Source organism: Apodemus sylvaticus, chromosome 17 (genome assembly GCF_947179515.1).
Source record: "Apodemus sylvaticus chromosome 17, mApoSyl1.1, whole genome shotgun sequence".
Classification (NCBI taxonomy): Eukaryota; Metazoa; Chordata; class Mammalia; order Rodentia; family Muridae; genus Apodemus; species Apodemus sylvaticus.
The window spans coordinates 3,220,538-3,243,633 of NC_067488.1; the positions used below are offsets into that span (position 1 = coordinate 3,220,538).

The 23,096-nt window shown below is 44.3% G+C and overlaps 1 protein-coding gene across 2 annotated transcripts; it reads left to right on the top strand.

The window, feature by feature from the left end:
• The first annotated feature begins 3,432 nt into the window (after positions 1 to 3,432).
• On the top strand, positions 3,433 to 6,023 carry Osr2 (odd-skipped related transciption factor 2). Of its 2 annotated transcripts, none has more exons than XM_052161385.1 (3): positions 3,433 to 4,103; positions 5,025 to 5,124; positions 5,841 to 6,023. In XM_052161385.1, the coding sequence occupies exons 1-3, from the start codon at positions 3,448 to 3,450 to the stop codon at positions 6,021 to 6,023; spliced, it is 939 nt and encodes a 312-aa protein (XP_052017345.1). In that variant the 5' UTR covers positions 3,433 to 3,447. The 2 variants fall into 2 exon arrangements, with proteins under 2 accessions (XP_052017345.1, XP_052017344.1); XM_052161384.1 differs by having other exon boundaries at positions 3,448 to 4,103; positions 5,923 to 5,997.
• Positions 6,024 to 23,096: the final 17,073 nt, after the last annotated feature.

Below are 23,096 nucleotides of genomic sequence, written 5' to 3' on the forward strand. Positions count from 1 at the left end.
GGAAGGGCCGGGACACACGGTGCAGTCCAGCCAGGGACTCTGAAGGCGCATTTCACAGGGGAGTAGTCCAGTCATAGATGCGTATTTTTTCCAGTCGGGTGCTGTCCTCTTCCTCCCGCTCCCATCTTCGCCCAGAGGCAAGCAGGCAAGCAGGCAAGCTCCTCAGGAGCTGAGGCGCTCGGGTTGTCGAGAAATAGCTCCGAGAGGAGTCGCGGACGTAGGAGGGAGGCAGGACAAGGTGTTTGTGGAGGCGGCGAGGCTGGATCGGTCTCCCCACCTGTGAGCAGAGAACAAAAGAGCACTAGCCGCTCCCGAAGCGAAACTGGGTGCAGACAGTAACTTTCTCTGCTCCACAAACTCCAGGGCTGAACAGAACAAGAAAATGACGCGGGGAGGGAGGGAGTAGAGACAAACCCAGATTATGAGGCGAGCATCTTAATTTAATTAACTGTTCGGGAAGGCAGAGGCGCCGCCGGGAAGGGGCAGGAACCTCGTGCACCCCCCCCCCAACTTGATCAAATTCTCCTCCCCCACCATGATTTTAGATGTTCTTCTAAGATAACTCACTGGCTTATATACAATTCTGTTGTGCTTGAACTGAAATTCAGTGAATGTACCCATTCAGCCATCCGTCATTTAACTCGGAAGTCAATGCACAGGGTCTAGCAGATGATCCCAAACGGTATTATTATTATCTTTTTTGATAATTCAATGCAACATCACTGTTAACAATGATTGGAAATTCTTTACCAAATTATCAGGACTCCTGCGTTCCCCAGTGTTTTCGAAGTTCTACCAAACTGAAATTAATATGTACAACTCTACTCTGCTGACAGCCAGTGAAACGAAATTTTACAAATCGTCTAACATGCCTGGGAATTCCATTGAAAACCCGATGAAAGAAATGTAGCCTTATGTCCATTGAACCGTTTATGACTTTTCATGGTTTAACTTTCTCTCCTCGCAAAATTAAAAGCGAACAGTAGTCCGAAGTCATGCTAGTGGAGAGGTGACAGCAGAGGACCTGCAGTTGAGTGCCTGAGAGAGAGCGTGCTCGCTCGCGGCCCCAACAAAACGAAAGTGCCTTAGATCTCGGAGCTGACCTAGGCGACGGTCTGACTTACAGTGCTAGCGACTAGACCGGGCATGGGAGTCTGAACTCCCTGGGTACTTATGTTTGGTAGGTACTTAGGGGCATTCTATCTGTAAAGAAATTTCAGAGGGCACACTGGCTTGTTCTTCTTTGTCAGAAGACTCTTCCTGGCAAATAAAGCAAACTTTCTATGAAGTGGCAATTTGGGACCAACAGAAATTATAAAGGTCTCTCATTTCTGCAGTATAAATTATTGGGGGGCGGAGAGTGGCACTCAGGGCTCTGCAGACAGAATTAAGACTCTGACCTTTATGGCAGAGTTCACTTGAGGCACTTGGAGTCGAAACTCGTCAATTTTGACAGTAGTCCTGTCTACTTACACAGCCATCCTACCTACCGCCTCGGCCTATGCTGAAAATCATGCATTTATTTCTCAGAAATCAAGTCTGAGAATAAACCCAAATAATCATTTCGATTTCCTCTCGATACAGGAGAGAGGCTGCTTTTTGACACTAGGGGGGAAAATGGTTTGATTCCCTGGAAAGTCCTCATTACCTGTGGAGACGGAAATAAAGATGAAACTTACTGTTTTTAGTTGAAGAGAAAACAATGAGTGATGTTAGCAGAAACTTCTTACACACACACACACACATACACACACACACACACACACACACACACACACACGCTCACACACACACACACACACACACACTCCATAGGAGAGGGCTTTGGTGTTGCAGCTGTGCAACAGTGAATAGTGATTTGTGTGGTGGGAAAGTTATTACTAATGGGAGTTTACAGTTTCGGTTGAATGTTCTGAGGGAGACCCTCCGACATTTACACACTTCTCATTAACTCCCAGTCTGCTCTCCCAGACCACATACCACCAGGCAGAAGCAGTTCATTAATAAATCTCTTGTCTCCAAACTGTTCCAAACAGCAGAGGAAAGAGGGGGCCTACGGAAACAGCTAGTTTCGGCCTTGCCAGAGCGCTGTGTCATAGCGCAGCCCCTAAGCCTGCTGGCCGATTAGAGTCCCAAACATCACTTCATAAACGCTATGGGGTAGAAAATTCGGTGCAGAAAGGATTGGATGAGCACGGAGAGCCCGGACAGGCCCTAGCACCCTCCTGCCCAGTCCAAAACGTCAGGTGGCCCTGTTAGCGGAGCCTTGGGCCGGCTTTCTTCCTTGCCTGGCAAAGTTCTCAGCTCTAAACCCTGCACCTGGGAGACCACCCTAGGCAGTTCTGCCAGAACACGCTTATAAAAGGGATTGACTGTGGGGGACTGGGGGCCCACTGGGAACGCAGGTGAGGAGCTCCAGGGAACCCGGGCTGCCCCTGTGGACGCGGGCTTCAGGCTGCACGGAGCCTAGGCCTCGCAGCGTGCCAGGACTCCCTGCAGTTCCTTCCCTTGGCCTCCCCCTAAATGCTCACTTCTTTCCGCGGCTCCGAAGGCAGGGTGGTGCCAGATCAGGAAGCAGCTCCCCTTTCACCCCGGGGAGCCAGGCTGGAGTCTGAAGCACCTGGAAGGGATTTCGGTAGGGGATGGGAGGAGAGGCAGCCCCTGAGAAGAAGGGGTGAGTGAGTCCAAGCGGAACCCAGCCCCGAGGTGTCACTTTTCCTTCCTGTGGGCCCGTCACTTCAGATTAATGGGAGTAAGGCTGAGGAAGGAAACAGAAAAGCAGCGGGGTCAGCAGGAGGAGAAGCGGAGCCCCGCTAGTGCAGGCTGCCCGGGAGGACTTAGTGCTCCGGGTGAGCGCGGGAAGGCGGCCGCAGTGGAGCACAGCTTGAGGAGAGGCCACACCTGTGGATCGAACCAGGCCTCCGGGTCCCCGATGGGAACTAAGACCCGCGGTGCCCCAGGTTGCTGGCAATCTGCGAGCGACAGCAGCTGGCTCTGCGGCTTGTGGGCCTTGGCCTCTCAGCCTCTTGATTTCCCCTCCTAAGAGGATGCGGGTGACAGTGGTCCAGACTGGTGCAGCGCCAGAGCCTCTGCCCACCTTTCTTTGCCCGGTCCGAGTCCCCCTACCCTGGAACCGGATCCTCCGAGCACCGGCTCGCCCGAGGGCCTCTGGCTGCCCAAACTCTGGGAATCTCGGTGCAGGCTCGCGGGGCCGATCTCGAGGTCCTGGAGACTAAAGAGAAGGGAGCTTAAGAGACGTAACGGCGAGATCGCCCAAGGACTGAAGGGGCTGGATAATTAATCGTGGTGTCTCCCTCTCTTTCCCGAACATTTTCAGGGCTTCCTCTCCGTGCTGTCGTTTTGGGGCCTTTTCCAGTCACACCCGCCGGCCTCTGAGACCTGGAAGAAAGGGACGGCTCCCTGCACCCCTCCGAAGCCTTCAGGAAGATGGGGAGCAAGGCCCTGCCAGCTCCCATCCCCCTGCACCCATCGCTACAGCTTACCAATTACTCCTTCCTGCAGGCAGTGAACACCTTCCCCGCCGCAGTGGACCACCTTCAGGGTCTCTACGGTCTCAGTGCTGTGCAGACCATGCACATGAACCACTGGACGCTGGGGTACCCCAGTGTGCACGAGATCACCCGCTCCACCATCACGGAGATGGCGGCTGCGCAGGGCCTCGTGGACGCTCGCTTCCCCTTCCCTGCGCTGCCCTTCGCCACTCACCTGTTCCACCCCAAGCAGGGAGCCATCGCCCACGTCCTGCCAGCCCTACACAAGGACCGGCCCCGCTTTGACTTTGCCAACTTGGCGGTGGCCGCCACGCAAGAAGATCCGCCTAAAATGGGAGACCTGAGCAAGCTGAGCCCGGGGCTGGGGAGCCCCATCTCGGGCCTCAGTAAACTGACTCCGGACAGAAAGCCCTCCCGAGGGAGGCTGCCCTCCAAAACGAAAAAGGAGTTTATCTGCAAATTTTGCGGCAGACACTTTACCAAATCGTACAATTTGCTCATTCACGAGAGGACCCACACGGACGAGAGGCCGTACACCTGTGACATCTGCCACAAGGCATTTCGGAGGCAAGATCACCTACGGGATCACAGGTGAGCCTGGGGACTGTGGGAAGTGCCTCAGCCCAAGAAATGGCCTATTAGATATTCCAAGTGTCATTAAAACCCCCTGTATTATAGAATGCTCATCCAAACCCCTCCCAAAGCTGGCCTCTGACACCCCCCAGCCTATCCCCCCAGCCTGCCGCCGGGCGGCCGCTGCTTTCTTTGGGACTCGAAAGCGCCTTCTTCTGTCCTTGAGCAGGAAAAATCTGGCCTAGGAGTCAGTAAATGTGTTTCCTCTGAGTCGGCCTGAGTGAGGGGTGGAAAGGCTGCAGACCGCGGATTCCGTCCAGCCGGATGGGTGGGTGAAGAGTGCAGGTTTGGGCTGCTGTGGCGCCGTTCCGGAGAATCAATCCGATTTTACCCCCGCCCCAGCACACTTCCCGAGTGCCCTGGAGCGTTTCATATTCTTTGTGGGGGTCTTGAGTCATTGTGTTTAAAACATCTCCCATCTACCTTCACACCCTGAATTAGTAAAGGACATCGGATTAAAATAATTGCCAAAGTGTGGAGGCATCGCCTAAATCTACCTGTGACTTCTGAGGTGGGACTTCATCCTCGAGGCAACGAAGTGTTTCGCAAAAATCGCCTCGAACCCCCAGCCTTGCCTTCGCTCTTGATTTGGCCATTTTAAGTCCCAGAGAAAACCCTGACGCCTAGAAAGGATCTCCCTCTGCTGCATTTCCAGATCCAGAAACTTGCCAGAGAGGGCGGTCAGGGGAACATAAAGCCAGACTGCCCGTGAATGTTTCCAAGAGTCTGTTAGTTGAGGTTAACCATAAACAGAATTACACAGAAAATCTAAAAACAACATAAATAATAGAAATTCACCTTTCTTTGCTCTCTCAAAATTTCGTTGGAGAAATTGTGGAAAGAATGATCATTTCAATGGAACCTTGTATTGATTTTCAGGTATATCCATTCCAAAGAAAAGCCCTTCAAATGTCAGGAGTGTGGGAAAGGATTCTGTCAGTCTAGGACTCTGGCGGTTCACAAAACTTTACATATGCAGGTGAGTTTATTTCCTTCTTTTAAAAGTGGATGCTTTGTTTTTACCATTATGGCTTACACAGAGTGTCTCAGGCAGGGATGCTCTTCAATGACTCTTTTTAGATTAGCTTTCTGGGGTGGGGGGTAGCAGCACTTGTTTTTTAAATATAAAATTAACATTTTGTAACATAAAGAATGTTTCTTAACGAACAGCCCAGCTGATTAATAATAAATCCTAATGTTAGTATTATATAATTTTTTTCACCCCATCTGTTCTGCGTTTTAAACTTCCGTGTTTGGGAGGGGGAAAGGTAATTTTGACAGTGGAGCATGGTGAAATCCCATATGCTGTCTTTCCCAGGGGCCTTGTAATTTGTAGGTTTCAGGACATAGAGGAATAGTTTAATTTTCCAGCGATCGGGAGCTTCAGTCCCCGGGAGAATGCGGTTCCTTCTGAGAGGATTACCGCCTCCCACCCCACCCCCTCCTGCCCTTGACGCGGCGATGAAATACGTGGCCACCGTGGTGGTCTTATCAGTGCAATCGGGCCTCTGCGGGGGCTTGCACGTGTGATTCACGATTGGCGGATTAGGAGCGCAGATCTGTCCCTGCAGGTCCCCTCTTTTGTTGTCGCGCGCTTGTTATTTTAAGGCTTGATACGGATGAGACAGAACTGTTGAGGAGGGTGCCGTGGTGGTGTGAAGGATTAATCCTTTGCCTTGCTTCACATCTGAACAGGAATCTCCACACAAATGTCCCACATGTGGAAGAACCTTTAATCAGAGAAGTAATCTGAAAACTCACCTTCTCACCCATACAGACATCAAGCCCTACAGCTGCGAGCAGTGCGGCAAAGTGTTCAGGCGAAACTGTGATCTGCGGAGGCACAGCCTGACTCACACCCCGCGGCAGAACTTCTAGCGAAGCCCAGGATCTGTCCTGTGCGGCCCCGGCTCCCTCCCCCCAGACACCTCTCCTCGCCTCCCACCCCAGGGGCCCACCCCACCCTCGTTGACCCCAGCTCTTCCCTGCCTGCAGCCGCACCTGCAGCTCCAGGGAGTTAACTGTTCTTCAGAGGACTGAGAACTCTCTAGAAAGCCACACACTACCCCCCTTCCAAACCAGCCTGTGCTAGATCCTTGTAGATATTCACGGCTCATTTTAGAGCTCTGTACATAATGTCGTGGGTCTTCGTCCTGTTGTTCTGTTTTTGTATCTTGTTGGATGCACCTAGATATGGAAAACGGAAACCAAATTTATCTTTAAAGACTGTATTTTCAAAATAAAACCTTTCTTGATCCAGTGCTTCTTGAGATTCGTCTTGGTAGCCAATGCCCATGGGTTCTGTAGGCGTGGACAACCCCTGCAGATTCAATGGAGAGGATGTTCTTTATTCCTAGATTTTAAAAACAAGACTTCCAGTTCTCTTAATAAAATTTGAGCGCACCCCCCCCCCCTTTTGTACATGGGCATTTTGGAATGGGATCATGCCCTTTCTTTCAAATACATAAAATTGAGCAGCCCGGGGGTCTTATCCCTCTTGTATATTCTGGTCTCTTGTGTTTGTTAAGTTTACTCTCCAGGTAAGTATACTATAGTAACCATTGTTGATAACACACTGTTACACCCTTGAAAGGCCCCACAGCAGGAAACCCAACCAGGGGCGAGAAGGGAGCTTGGTGTTCTGGAAGAAGCCCTTGACCTGTTGTTGAAGTTTATGGTGGGCAACTTTTCCTACTATTAGACTTTGAACACTGTGATTTCTCACTATAAACACAGACTTTATCCTGTCTTCAGGGAGTGAATATAAAACTCTCCTACAGAACAGGAAGATACTGAAGATAGGGGAAGAGGAGGAAGGAGAAACTACTTAGTTGTGTTTGCACACAATATTTCTCTCCAAGGGTGGAGATCAATTCGTCAGAAGATTAGGATTTCTCCACAAAGCAAAGGGAGTGAGGTCACTGACTGAGCCTTGCCCTTGGGAAAATGTCAAGTGTATGCTGCCCCGGCGTAAAGAGCTTGCAGGAGACACGTGGTAGTCCTTGAAGCACAGCAGGGTTTCCCGAGTAGATCTGGAACACAGGGTACTGGGGCCATGACACTCCTGAAGTCAGTAGGATTTGGTGGGAGGCTCTGCTGTGGAGGTAAACAGCAGTATGTTGCCAACCGGCAGGGAAATGACCCAATTTAGAGAGCATCTGTGGAACCTGTGGCCCCGTGGCCCAGTAGGCACTCATACATAGTTTAATACTGAGTAACAGGCCAAATTAAGCATTCTCAGATTTCTTTTTAAAAGTATATTATTTGTATAAGGATGGCTTATTTAACCTTCAGGGGATACAAGCAACATGTCCGTTCTTTGTTTGATACCTTAAGATCCCCCCAGAATAATAGATGGGGATTTGAAGATAAGATTTGAAATTTCTCACTAGTGCCTGTTTGATATCACTTCCCAGGAGGTTTCAAAGCATTTCAGATTTACCCCTTAAGGGAACTGGATGAAAGTCATGCTTGTGTCTCACAGGGGTTCAATTCTCACCTAACACAACACAAATGCATCCCCAGCAAGTCTCCACTAGAAACTAGGTCAAGACTGAAGGTTGTGCTCTCTCTCTCTCTCTCTCTCTCTCTCTCTCTCTCTCTCTCTCTGTGTGTGTGTGTGTGTGTGTGTGTGTGTGTGTGAGTGAGTGCTGTTTGTTTTCTTCTGTTTGTACAGAGTTAACTCTGTGAGCTTTTCTACCCCTGCTCTCAAGATTCTGCCTGCCTTGACATGGAAGACATGAGTCCTTTAGGTCAGGGTTACTATCCACTGTCCCTAGAGAACACCCCCCACCCTAATCTTTGCGGCTTTTTCTGTGTGGTCAGACTCAGCCTCACCCACCCTTACACACCACAAGCATCACAGTTCCACTGTACGGACATCAGCTAAGTTAGAAAAGAATGACCCTTGCCCAGAACCAAGCTGCCAGCAGGTCCTGGAGGGGCTCACTACAGCTATGTAGATTGATATAGGCTGCTGTTTGTTTCCAATTATTCTAGTTAATAAAATAAGACTCATAAGTGAACCTGGAAGCCCAGAAGAGAAAGCCAGGAAGGCAGCTCCTCTTCCCACCCACACACCATTCCAAAAGTCAAGGTCAGCTCACAGAAGGTTTATTTCCTTATTCTTTAATTTAACAACTGTTTGTTGCATTCTTTTCAGTTGCCAAACCTTATGGCACTTGCCACTGCTTTTTGGTTTCATTTTTGCTCTTGTTTTATTTAGAGACAAGGTCTTCCCTGCAGCTCAAGCTGGCCAAGAACATACTTTGTAGTACAGGCTGGCTTTGATCCTTCTATCTCTCCCTCCTGAGTGGTGGGAAAACAGGCTTGAGCCACCACACTGCACTCTGCACTGGGTTTTATTATCTGTTTTTGTCTTGATGAATCTAGGGGCACATTTTAGGAATCCTGACTGCCTAGTTTAAAAATCTGTGATAGAGCTTAATTTAATAGCTCTTAAATCCAGTGACTATCTAGGCTCAGGCAGGACTATGCCCTGTCACGTGACTCGAAACATTCTTCATGATGTTTGCAGGTGAAATTCTGAATATTGCTTCCTCTCTGAACTCTGTTTTGTTTTGTTTTTTCCCCTTCTCTATGCTCAAGTACACAGGAGATGCATCTCATGTGAGACACTCTCATAAGACACTGTACCGACAAGGCACATCTGTGTCTTAGGAAATAGAGTTGCTGGATTTTTGGGGGTGGGGGGTCATGGAAGAGTCATTATTTGTATTTTAGATTAGTCTGTATTTGTATTTTAGATTTCCTTACACACTTGGTCATAGTCAACTTATGAATCAATCACCTTGGCTAAAGATTCAGAGGAAAGATCACCAGTCATAACCACAATGTAGAAAAAAAAAATCAATGAACAGCAGTTACAAATGAGACTGAGCTGCAACTATAGTATCTTTTTATCTGTGCGAGGGAAGGAAGAATGTTTCTGAAAACTAATTACATTGTAACCAGTTGCCTCTGTGGACTTCTGAGTGAGTTTTAGATGCTTTCCCTGGCACTTGAAATGCAGGTGGCTGGAGCGTAAGCACTTTATTACTGTAGTAATTAGTATTATTATTTTGCAATATATCATTGTATATGAGAAAAACTTCACAAAATCTGACTCTGAGACAACTACATATTTTAAAGGTCAGCAAATTCAGAGTCTAAAATTATAAATAGGTTCAACTACTTCACTGAAAAAATAAACAAAGCAACACTGGGAATTTCTCCAGTTCATTTTTTTAGATTTTAGTACTAACATTTAAGCTTCTTCTTAAATGTTTACTTGGAAACCTGTGTCTCAACTCTGGATGGGCAGCCAGCTCCTTGGAGGTGCTTGGGAAACAGAAGACTGTCAACACCATGACAGCACATCTGGAATTAACGCTGTGTAGAAACCACAGAACATCTTAAGATGAGATTAGTAGGGATATGAGCTGCTCTTCTCATCACCATATAATTTCAATATTATTGTAATAAAGAAAGAGAACAAAATACAAAACCATGTAATACATTGCAAACACTGTGTGTTGTGCAGGATTGCTTGTCTTTACATTTTCCAGTGTTATGTTGAGACTGTATTTCTCAATTTTTCCCTTCTAACATGTCACTTGACATTGATAGCTACTTCTGATGACAGCAATGAGCAATAAAGGGGTGGAGATGCAGAATGAGTCAGCTCTGATGACCTGAGATAATTCAAGTTCATTCTTGTTTCTTTTCTTCTTTTTATTACTTATTGCCTGCACCCCTACACAAATTACCTTATTATCTAAGTTATGTGACTTTTCTTTCTTGAAATGACCCCAAGTGAAAATTAATAGTTAAAAAAAAAGCATTGTAGTAACCTTAAAACCACCCACACTCAAAAAAAAAATTAGGTGAATTATACCTTATCTGTTATGATGATTTTTAATGAAAGGAACAGAAAATCTAACTAATAGGAGTTTCAACAATAGAAGACTCTATTTCATCAGATGTTTTAAGATATGGTCTCAGGCTTTGTAATTTATTGAAGTGACAATATCATCCTGGCCCCAGTTGTACCACCCATTTTTCTGTTCTCCCACCTTTTCTAGGTGGAGTGGGCCAGCTCCAAGCAGCAGTCCCTTGTCATCAAATTCCAGAGGCAGGAAAAGAGGCGATCTCTTCCTTGTGTTGCTTTTTAAGAACTAAGAGTGTCTCCCACAATTCACCTGCAGACCTGCCTTTGTCTCTTCTTGTCTGAAAATATAAACCATTTATCCTCAGCCAATCACTAATAAGGAGAATAAAATTATAGCAGGGCTGCCTACCTAGAAATCATGTTAGTCAGTCTTTCCTGAATCAGGACTATAAGAAGAAGGAAGAGGAAGAGGAGGAGGAGCAGGAGGAGGAGAAGGAGGAGAAGGAAGAGAGGCTAGGGAAGCAGGTCATTGGGAATAGGAGGCAGATGTTGGAAAGAAAGAGCTATGGGGAGTTCTCAGTCAGTAAACTGCCTGCCCTGCAAGTGTGAGCTCACACCACAGCATGCACTTACAAAGCCCCGTGTGGTCTGTGATCGAACCCACCTCAAACCCCAGTGCTGGACAGGCAGAGAGAGACAGATCTCAAAATACAAGGTAGCCATCTCCTAAGGAAAAATAATCTCTGGCCAGGCGGTGGTGGTGCACAACTGTAATCCCAGGACTTGGGAGGCAGAGACGGGCAGATTTCTGAGTTCGAGGCCAGCCTGGTCTACAGAGTGAGTTCCAGGATAGCCAGGGCTACACAGAGAAACCCTATCTCGAAAAAACAAAAAACCAACCAACCAAACAAACAAAAAAACCAAAAGAAAAAAAAACTCTGACATTGAACTCTGACGTCCACATTTGCCTGTACATGAATGATACCACACACACACACATACACACATACTCACACACACACCACCCCCCCCCCACACACACACAAACACTGTTAGCTCCACCAGCACCACCAGCTAAAGCTTCCATTAATAATTTTACGGTAGGAGATGTTCATGTCAGACTCAGGGTATTTATCACATATTCCTATTTATTCAACAGTATTAAATAAAAGCAAACTTTCAAAAACTTAGCAGTAATGTAGATTTGCAGGAAACAGCGAAAATGTTACTAGCAGTGATTCCTTAAGCAATGAACTCAGGTTACATTCCTTTTTCCTGTTTTAATTTTCCCTCAAAAATTGCGGGTTTTTTTGTTTTTTTTTTTTTTTAAGAAAAAATGTAATGCACAGTATTTTCCAAAAGAAAGCCTTCCTGTGCCGAATATGTTTTCCCCTCTCAATTTACTGCCTCTGGCCCTGGGGCTAGTGTTTTTCACAGGTTCTCCTGCCTCCTAACCCACCCTCTGCAACTCAGTACACAGCACTTTCTAGTTTCCTTTCCTTTCTTCCTTACTGTCCACCCATAGTTCCTTCTCTTATCCTGCAGGTTGCTTTTCCTGGCTCCTGCTTTCTCCCTTTTAAGAGCACCAGTCTTTGCAGGCCAGCGTTATCCAAACATCCAAGTGTGCAGGAGCCCCTTTTTCTGAGCCCGCCCTGACCCCTTGGGTGAGTTGGAATTTCTGGTGATAAAGACTAAGGCTTCTATTTTAAACAAACACTTCAGGTAGTTCTTATGTGTATTATAGCCGGAGAACTTCTGAGTTAGCCTTTGACACCACTGCGCTCTTTATCTTATCCACAGCCGTTTACTATGTGCTTACGGTAATAAACACAAAATAAACCCAGCCTACTTCTCTTTATTCACTGCTGGCCTTGGGGTTGTCCAGTGTCTCTCTGCCCTGATTCCTGCCACTCTTCAGTCTCTCTCTACTTTTTTATCATGGCTGCCCCAAATTTTTACTTCTTCTTTTCCTTTCAATAGACATTTGGGGCTTTGATTTCTTATTTCTTCATCCTTTGTCCTCTTAATCTACACACACACAAAAAGTAGGGTGCAATTCTTGAATAAAGGGGAAAACAAAGTAGAAATCACAGAGTAAAAATAATTTTGTTTTCAATGTGTTTGATAAAATATCATTATTAATGCCTTTTTAGTTTCCCTTCTGTATGAAGAGCATTCATTTGCTATAGAAATAGTTTGTATATTGAAGTATGAGTATGTGACAGTTTTAAAGTAAGGACTAATTTAAATTGCTTCTTGGATTTTTTTAAAATGTTATCAGCATGCTAAAACATCAGAGCAGGAGGCATTTGAGATACAGCTGTGGGGTTGTTAATGGACAAGGTGTCTAACATGGTGTCGGTAAAATAAGAATTTATGTTATGCAACTCATAGTTACTCTTTAGCTTGGAAGGTTTATGCTTCTTATTAAGAAATACATAAATGTGACTTTAGACAAGTATTGTTGATGTCACAAAAAAAAAAGAAAGTGAGAAACCAGAGTAGTTGCAGACTGTCAACATTGCAGTTCACTAAAAAACAAGTGTGATCTGTACCTCGGACCCACAGAAGACTGTCGACAAAAAGCAATGCTTTCAGGTTGAAAAGTACGTGCATTCGTTTTTAGGTGATAAAAGCAATCATATTTATTGTAAAAAAAAAGTATATATATATATACATATATCTATATGTATATATATATATATATATATTCATGTAATACAGAAATATATTAAGGACGTTTTAAAAATCCACTGTTACCTCTGCCTTGCTAATGAGTCATCTCAATTTCATTCCTAAGATTCAAACCCTGTGAGAGTTTATCATCTCTTCACACATGTTTGCTATGTATAAGCAGATTGTGTGTGCTTGTGCATGCACACACACACTCACACACAAGCGCATGTACACGCATACATACACACACACATTATACTATTTGTAATTTCCTCCCATTTCCTTCATAGAAACATTTTTTACACGCATACACACACACACACACACATTATACTATTTGTAATTTCCTCCCATTTCCTTCATAGAAACATTTTTTAAGGCCAGAGACATTTGAAGGCCATGTATTTTTAAGAAACATAGATCTTGCCTCTAATATTATCAGGAGAAAACAAACAAAACACTTTTAGATCTAAAGATTGCTTCTTAAGAATTTGAAACAAAGAAATAGGAAAAATAATTGTGTCGTAGAAATTCTTTATAGAATGCCATCTTTAACTGACAACTCTTCGTGATGGCACCCGAGTGAGCCCCTGAAGGCTTCTGAGGATTCTTCAAGGTGTGTCACATTACGGTCTGCCTCAGTGCGCAGTGCTCTGCCTCCCTGGCAAGAACTGAAAGATACAGTTCTTAAATCCCCTGGTGACCCATTATCTATGGATCACTGACGAGATAGAATGTAACAGCTCCCGCCTCTTCAGCAACATAAACTTCCCAGTGAAATTGAACCGCCCTGCCCTACATCCTTTATCTAAATAAGAAAACCAGTATAGGAGAAAAGAAAGTAGATTAAGTAGATAGATGATGCAAAGGCTTTTTCTCTTCCTTATTTCTTTAATTTGTATCGGGTATGGACACAGTAATGATTTAATTGTAGAGACCCAGTCTGGGGACGTTTTGGCAGGATCTGTCTCCCATTGCTCACCTGCAGTGGGAGGCTCAGTGAGATGCACACGTTGCACAGGCACTGACATTTAAGTGGAGAGACCTCTTGCCCAGGACGGGATGAAAGACGTTTCCTTGGCATTGTAGATCAGAACTGGTCACTTCCCATTCTCTCAGTCTAAAGTCATCAGTGTTTCTCTGTCTTAACAGAGTTGAGTCACAAAGACTCGTAACTCTCTCAGGGGCTTGCTCGCAGGCCTCTGCTGTGTCAACCACGTGGCACCATGTTTGCGACATCGGACACTGACAGTGTTGTGTTGTAAATATTTCAACGTGATGACAGGACATGGCTATTGTTCTGTGGGGTTCTGATCTAGAGCCATTCAGACATTCCTCACACTATAGTAATTGCCTTTACTCCTAAAGAGATCCTGCTGCCCTACCTCTCCAGAGATAGAAAAGAAGAAAGATGAAGAAGAATATATAGGTTGTCACCTATATATTAAGGTTGTCACCTTTTATTAAGATTTATTAACCCTTTGTTTTCTGTTAGGCCAGAAAAGAAAAAATACAAATAATCTGACCGCCCATTTCAAAAGTAATACAAACTAGACCAGTGAAATTGAAAATATATTCCTTCAATCCAGTGGGTCCATTAGAGAAACGCAAGGAGAAAGAATAAGAATGTTTTCTGGTGCATGCTCATATGCACAAAGACTTGTTTGCTTGCTTGCTTGGTGTGTGCCATGGGGATTCTGCTGAGGAGTGAAACAGACATTCTACCATTGATCAATATCCTCAGCCCTGACATGTTGAAAACTCAAAAGAACATAGTCAGGAACAGGAGAATGGATGAAAATCATATTCACACAAGAGGTAAAAATGACCATCTCTCTCTCTCTCTGTCTCTCTCTGTCTCTCTCTGTCTCTCTCTGTCTCTCTCTGTCTCTCTGTCTCTCTCTCTCTCTCTCTCTCTCTCTCTTTCTCTCTCACACACACACACACACACACACATACTTCTGAAAGCCAGAGGTTGATTTCACATGTCTTCTTCAACATCTCCCATCGTATTTCTTGAGAATGGGTTTCTTCCTAAACCTGAAGCTCACTGATTCTGCCACACCAGCTGGCCAGCAAGCCCTGCAGATGGTCCTGTCTCTATTTCCCCCGAATTGGGATAACAGAGTGGTGCGGCTGCCATGCCTGGTTTTCTGGGGATTTAACCTCAGATATTCAGATCTGCATAGCAAGCACATTATTTGGGGCCCAAACTCACTTTCCAAAGAAGAACCAAAGATCAGAACTGAGAAGGCTTTGGGCAAATGTCTGTTAGTGGCTATGTAGTAAGAGATATTCAGTGATAATAGTGATGTTAGAGACAATGTGTCTGTGCACTTGGAGCTTCTATTCTACTAGAAAGAGACTAGATGGAGGAGGAGGAAGAAGAAGAGAAAAATTACATGGAACCACATAGAGAATTTTATCTAAGGGACAAAATTTTATTTTATCTAAGGAGCTGAAAAGTTAAGTGATTTTTCCAAGATGCAAGCTATTTCTAGAACCTTCCCTTTCCACCCTTCCCACATACTTCTACTCCCATCCCCAGACACTCTCTCAATTAATATTTTTTGTAACAGCATACACTAGTTTGCTAAAACCTAATTAGATAGCTATAAGTAGCTTGAATATTTTGAACATGACATTACATTTACACAATTTTATTATAGTCAACATTATCCTCATTTCCTGGGTGAAGAAAAAGATGACCAGGGGAGGAGCAATAGGGCTGAGGGACAGGGGAGGAGCAGTGAGGCTGAGGGACAGGGGAGAAGCAGTAGGGCTGAGGGACAGGGGAGGAGCAGTGGGGCTGAGGGACGGGGAGGAGCAGTGGGGCTGAGGGACAGGGGAGGAGCAGTGGGGCTGAGGGACAGGGGAGGAGCAGTAGGGCTGAGGGACAGGGGAGGAGCAGTAGGGCTGAGGGACAGGGGAGGAGCAGTAGGGCTGAGGGACAGGGGAGGAGCAGTGGGGATGAGGGACAGGGGAGGGGAGGAGCAGTGGGGCTGAGGGACAGGGGAGGAGCAGTGGGGCAGAGAGACTTGTGTAAGCCTCTGTAGGTAGTCAGAGTGATAGGTTCTAGATCAGAATTCAGAACTCTGATTAATTTAATGCAGATCCCCTCTGGCCTTCTCTCTCAGGCTGAAGTGTTCGGTGTTCATACATCCGGTGAAGGCAACAGTACACTGTACAGAGCAGCATCTCAACACTAACACCTTGTCAGATAAGTTGACTGATTCTTTTCATTTTTTTAAAGTTGAAGGTTCATTGGTTAAAAAGCTTACTACAAGCTTTGTTATTCAAGTGTGCAAATTTTCCCCTCCAGATGGGCTCAAAGAATGTTCAGGGTAATCATTTCCCAACCCGGGACTGTTCCAGTCAGAGATTTGCAGACAGGCTGCTGGTGGCGAGTCAGGAAAAGAAAGAAAATGCCCATGACGAGCTAATGCACTCTGATGGTGTTTCGACATTCCCCCTTAGCAGGCTCTAGCATTCAGTTTCCACTAATTGTCTGTCTTCACTTCTGTCTAGTAAGAAAGTGTTTCTCTGTGTAGCCTGGGCTGCCCTAGAACTTGCCGTAGACCAGGCTGGCCTTAATACATAGAGATCCACCTGCCTCAGCCTCCCAAGTGCTGGGATTAAAGACCTTCACCACCACCACCTGGTGAAATAAAAATCTGAAAACAAAATAACCCTATTAAATGTGTGTGTAGGCCAGAGGACAACTTACAGGAACCATGTCTGTTCTTCTGCCATGGGGACTCAGGGCTTGAACTCAGGCCATCAGGCTTGGGGGCAAGCTCCCTTCGTTACCTGCAGAGCCATCTTGCTCACCGGTAGTGAAGTTCTTATGTGAAAATGTATTCCAAGGAGAATTTAAATGTGTAACTTCAGGACGCCTGATAGCAGCACTGTCTGAGGTCATGTGCAGAGTTCTCCTCTGTGCTCCACATGCTTCCTCGCAAACATGATGATCAGTTGAGGTTGATCATGCTCAATCTTGACTGGAACAGAAGCACTCCAGAATTTCTCCTTATCTCCATTTTCCAGAGAATTCTCTGTCTCTGGCTGACGTGTGAAGCTTGCCTTCTAAGGCTTCTCCTGCGTCCTTATTAAGAACATCTGTAAGGAGCGTCGGGATGAAGTGTTGAATTCCACCCATTTGGGTTTCATTAAAGTGTCTATAGTTGTCAAGCATTTAGAAAGTCAAGACACTAAGAGTTTGGGGTTTGACCCAAAGGAAATTGGTCTTCATTTTAAGGCTAAACAGGAGAGATAAATGAGCCAAAGTTTTTGTTGTTTTTTTTTTTTTTTTGAGAGAGAGAGAGAGAGAGAGAGAGTAAAACAATCGTGTCTTTCAGATATATGCTCTGAGAATGGAAACTTCAGCAGGCATACATCCTATTGGTAAGTCTTTTCTTGCCAAAACAAAGATGGATTTATTTGCAGATGTTCATGGACCAGAGATTGTGGACCTTGGTAGATCCATGGGGTGACGTCAGAGAGCCCATAAACTGTAAAACTTTAAGCAAAATGTCGCATATAAACATGTATGAGGTTTGGTTTCTTTTGTTTTTCACTTTTTGCTTTTCTGGAGAGATGAAGCTATAACTTTGATCAGATTTTTAGGGTCGGTGGTGATTCAAAAAAGGTTATGGGCCTTTCTTGACAGCTCTATAGGTAAGGCACTTGCTACTCAGCCCCATGACCTGAGTTTGATCCCTGGAATCTGACCTCCACACTTGTGCCATGAGGCATGTATATACTTGCACACACACTTGAACACATGTACAAAATAAGTAAATAGATATAATAAAAGTATTTTAAAAATGCAACCTCCAAAATGTTAAGAAATGTTGGTTTATTTTTTATTATATATTTTTAAATTTTCAGAATAAGTTTTTAAATTCCCCATTTATTAAGAGTGCACAATGCAAGCCAAGAGGTGGTGGCCCACACCTGTAATCCCAGCACTCTGAGAGGCAGAGGCAGGCGGATTTCTAAGTTCGAGGCCAGCCTGGTCTACAGAGTGAGTTTCAGGACAGCCAGGGCTATACAGAGAAACCCTGTCTCGAAAAAAAAAAACAAATCCAAAAAACCAAAAAAAAAAAAAAAAAAAGAGCGCACAATGCGTATAAAAATTTAAATTCTACCAAAATATAATTATTTAAAAACATTTTGGTAATTCATGCAATCTCAGCTATGAGATGAGGTTTACCTGGGCACAGACTCTGATCTGTTTCTTAGCTCTGACAGGAGCAGTGTGGGAGAAGGGGGAAATGCCAGTCAAAGCGGCACAAAAGCAGACAGAGCCATGTGAAGGTCTCCTCCATTACAGTCTGTGACTCTAAGAGGGTTTTGTTTGGTTGGTTTTTTGTTTTAAACCAATCAATTATGTTCTACTAACACTACAGTGGCATGAATTAACTGTCATTGTGACTTTCTGTGTGAAGCAGCAGCTCTGTTTGGCCCAGAACAGCAAACAACGTAAATTTGGATGTGAAAAAGTCTCCGTGTGTTTTTAGATTCTGTAACATATATAATGGCCACCAATTTGTGCAAACACACACATATGTATGTGCAACAAATATAATCAAAGGAAAAGGGCCTCTCAGTTTGAGAGTGGGAGGGAGGGGACTGGAAAGGCTGGCGGGAGGAAGGGGGAATGGGTATAATTCTATTTCAATTAAAACACTTTAAAAAGAAAATAAAACTTTGGACATTTGGTAAAATTTTAAAAGTTATACTTTAAATTCAAATATAATATTCATTTTCTGCATGTGATTTTTAACAACATGTTTTTAAAAACATGTTTTGACGGGATCCCATAATTATATCTAATTTTAAAAATAGATGATGTAGTCAGGCAGTGATGGTGCACGCTTTTAATCCCAGCACTTGGGAGGCAGAGGCAGGTGGATTTCTGAGTTCGAGGTCAGCCTGGTCTACAGAGTGAGTTCCAGGATAGCCAGGGCTACACAGAGAAACCCTGTCTTGAAAAACCAAAAAAAAAAAAAAGGATAATGTAGTATATATTGAGCCAGCAACATCTTCTTTTTCAATGTGGTTTTCCTGTGAATCATGGGCTTTGGCTGCACAGACAAGCGACACAGCATGGCTCTTTGGTTAGTAGGCTGCCAGCCGCTTGCCCTTTCACAGAAAGCAATGTATAGGTTTTGCGCCCCTGAGCCAGCTCAGGCACCAGCCTCCCTTGTTTTGTCTTTGCTCTCTGGGCACAGGCCTGCCTTGGCCACTTTGTTGAATTTCAGGTGCTTTCAGTCAGTCCTCGACTTATCTCCAGATAGCTTGTCTGGTCTTCTCATCTTTCCTATCCTTTCTCGAAAGCACTGATTCACCCTCTTGATATCCACCAAACCCAACTTCAATCACATTCCCGCGTCTCTGACGTGTATTTACTGTATGTCAGTAACTTTTATTTATGATGTTTCTCAAGTGTCTTTATTCTCTCCTGATGCTTTGCCTTTCTCTCTGACTGCCTCAAAATAGTTCCTTCTTCCCACTCTGTTCTTAAAAACACACTTGAATTTTAATACCAAAAAAGCCCGGACTCTCACAAAACCGCTAATTTGTTTTTACGATTAATTCCAGTTTCTATTTAAATAAGATTATAGGTTATGGTATAACATTTTTTTCTCAATAAAGCCAATACAACAACTCAGATAACATCGAAACAGAAAAAAAAAAGAATAAAGTCAGTGAATTTGTATAAAATATTGTGCCTGGACACTTACTGTTTCTGGCCCATGTTCTGTTTTGCTTTCCTGGTTCTCTGAAGCCTTCTTGTAAACTAATAACCGAATCCTCTCTGCTAATTCACTATCCCAGAGCAGCACAAACGCATGTTCTATGTAAGACCTTAGCATAGTGACTGGCACACAGGAGCCCAGGAAATGCTTATAGAAGTAACTAGAACTGAAGTGGTCACATCCCCGCACACACACAAGGCACAGGACTGAACAGCTAAACAACTTCCATGGCTAACTAAGTAGCCAACTTGAGGCTTGAAAATTTTTATTCTTTTTTGTTTGGTTGGTTTTGGTTTTTTGGGACTGGGTTTCTATGTGCCCTTGGCTGTTCTGGAACTTACTCTGTAGATCAGGCTGGCCTCAGACTCATAGAGATTCACTTGCCTTTGTCACCTGAGTGCTGGGATTAAAGGTGTGCACCATCACCACCTGTGAAAATTTTTATTCTTTGATATTGGAAATAACCAAGTGACAGAGCTGGAAAGTATCAGGTTAAACATTCAATTTTCAGTCCTTTGAGAACTATAATCAGACAACTGTTGCAATTTGGTTTTGTGGAGTAACAATAATTCCCAATCACCTTTCTTTTTGAGGATCTCACAGTTATGGTGACCAAGGAGTAAATAATGTATTCCCATACAAGTCTTACTCTGGGAAGTAAAGTTCTTAAAGTTTCTTCTAAAACACATTTGCAATAGTGGATAGGTAGTTCAAGATGCTTCAGCCAGGTGTGGTGACCTGCCTGTAATCTCAGTTTAAGATCAATCTGGGTGACATAGCAACATGCACACACACACACACACACACACACACACACACACACACAGACATACACACACACACAGCAATGTTTTATTTCTAAGGAGCGTTTTTGTTTTTATTGCTTGTTTTGTTTTGTCTTCTGTACTCCAATCTCACCTCCATTTCAGGCCTTTAGAAGCAATGCATAGGAAACAAGACTCACCAAGGCAGGTAAGGGATGCAGCTGAGATCCCAGGGTGCAACTGGGGAGCCTGGCAGCATGTTTGCTACATTGGGATCTTTGTTGTGTTTCAGGAAAAAATAGAAGGGTGTTCACTTGGGAGAAGCTCGGGAAATGTCTTTGTTCACCTCTTGCACAGGATCGGCACCAGAAGGAACTCTGTCTAGTTTGTGAAGCTCTAGTACCAGAAGTCTGAATGTTTGAAAGTGTAGCATCATTTGGTCCAATGCCACCTCCCAGCACCTTCCAGTGATAGACCCATTCCTGACCTCCACTTTCACTAAGACAACTTGGGAGAACTAGGAAAGAATCCATCTTATAAAAGCAGATGAGGCATTTGGGTTGAATGTCATAAAATTTACAGTCTTTGGGCAATCACCTCATGATGTCACCAAGCCCTCAGCAAATGCCATTGCTTCTTCTCTTTTGGATTCTAGACTTGGACGTTTTCATCTTTTTTTTTTCTTATCCAGATATGCCAGTGTATTTAGCAAGTTTTCAGTCTTCCTGGGAGATCTGCCAACAATAAGCAATAAGTCAACATTAGCACACCTAATGGGAGGAGAGAGAAGGAATTAGAAGCTCGTGCTTTTGTTTCCTCCTTTGGTGGTGTGGTTGGAAGAAGGATTAATTAACTGGCTTGAGCTGAAAACCTTACTGGGTATGAAGCATTTACATCCTTGGCCTCAGCTGACTGAATGATCGATTGTTGGACACTTGGGCTGTCAAGAGGACTTTTATCACTCTGATTTGCCTAATAACCAAGCTGATAGCCGCCTCCTCCACCTCTATTAAGGAGACTCCATTGTCTTCACCTGGCAAGTTCTAACTTGTGCTCCCACCTTGACTCAGAAGGGTCTAAGACACATGAGAGTGTGTCAATGGGCAAAGCCGCAGCACCATTAAGCAACAAAAGAGAGAAGAAAAGAAAAAAAGGAGGGAAGTGTACACTGTGGCAGCTGCCAAAGCAAGGCTCAGAGCGCCCATACCTGGCTGGCCTTTGGGTGGCACATCCTCATCTCTTAATCATTCAAATAACTACTTCCAAAAATGTAAGAAAAAGAGCCACCCTGGTTCCAAGCCCGAGATAATGTGATCAGCTTTGATCACATGTTCTGGGTTGGGAAGTGGGTTATTATGACCTGAGAGCCATCCTCAGCTCTGCCTGGAAGCACTTTTCTTAAACGTTGCTTTTGATCATATTTTTAAGACATAATTAAGGATTCCTTTTCCCTAGTCATGTTTTCTCTCTTGGGCCTTATTGAAACAATCGGACGGAATTATTCAGATATGGTTCCACTCGTAGGAGCTCGTGGTAATGATTAAGGTTGCCTGGATGAAACAATAAGGCATAGGTGTTTGCCCAGTGGGTATGTCAACAGGAGGGGACGTCCTTTTTGTCCACCTGCACCCTACGATCCTATCAGGAGCCTTAGGGTCTGTCTGTAACCAGGATATGTTCCTCTGGTTGAAATTATGTTTTTAATATTTTTTATTTAAAAACAAATATTTTATCGTCATTGTGCATTAGGCACTGTCCAAACATATCTGAGAGACAAATAAGGGAAAAGGAGCCCATGGAATCATTTTGGTGCAGGTATTTGCAGGCTTCCAAAGAAGTATGTAGAAGTTTCTCGTGTGGTGAGAGCAGAAGGGCAGGATGAAGAAGCCCTCACAGGCTGTGAGAGCTCTGAGTGCAACTCTCCCTCCAGCAGAGCGACTCTGCTTCCGCAATGATCAAACAGCGATAGCAATGAAACATTATCTATAGAAGGCTTTTAAACACTTTGAAAATACACAATTGATCATCAAAACACATGAACCATACCATATACATTAATAACTAATGTCTCTGCAAAGTTTAACCAAAAGGTCCCATACTGCTCTGACCATAATTCTTCCCCATTGGGAAGACCTATCGCCACCCTGGCATGAGCCCAGAGAGGCTAATCCTCCCTCCGAGAACATGTTTTCACTTTGTTTGTTTGTTTCTGTCTTTATTTATTTTAGAGTCAATGAAATAAATTCTAAGGACATTTTAGAGTTGACTTGTCTTAACAGGAAGTTATCACCATAAGTCCCCATAAACATGATTAATAGAGATGGCTTTTAGAACCACCAACACGGGCCGTGTCTTGGAAGTCTCTTGCTAAATGAAGCCTGCTACCCTAAAATGCTGCACAGGAAGCTGAAGGAGGGGAGGCATGTCTTTTACCCCAGCACTCAGGATGCTGAAGCAGGAGAATTATGAGTTTGAAGGCAACCTGGGTTGTACATATGAGTTCACAATTGGGGCCATAGGCTATACACTAAGAACTTGTCTCAGAAAAACAAAAGCAAAAACAAAACAAAACAAAACACAAAACCCTTCCCCAAACTGCCTAGATTCTTCACTGTGTAAGTGAATGGTCTGAAGCCCTCGGGTAGAATATGGTGTTGCATTCCTTGAAACAAGTATGAAGAAAAACTTTAAAGAACTACCATGATCAAAAGTCCCCATACTTTGAAATCCCTAATCATATTAGAGGATTAATAGCACATCACTGAACACTACCAATCATTTATTTATTTCTACATCTCTTTAAGTCTTTTGATTTTGATAGCACAAATATTGTGTATGTGTGCAGGGCGGGGTGGGG

Coding starts and splice junctions, on each gene's coding strand:
- Osr2 (XM_052161385.1), top strand. CDS start 3,448: ATGGGGAGCAAGGCCCTGCCAGCTCCCATCCCCCTGCACCCATCGCTA. Junction 4,104..5,024: donor GATCACCTACGGGATCACAG/GTGAGCCTGGGG, acceptor ATTGATTTTCAG/GTATATCCATTCCAAAGAAA. Junction 5,125..5,840: donor ACAAAACTTTACATATGCAG/GTGAGTTTATTT, acceptor ACATCTGAACAG/GAATCTCCACACAAATGTCC.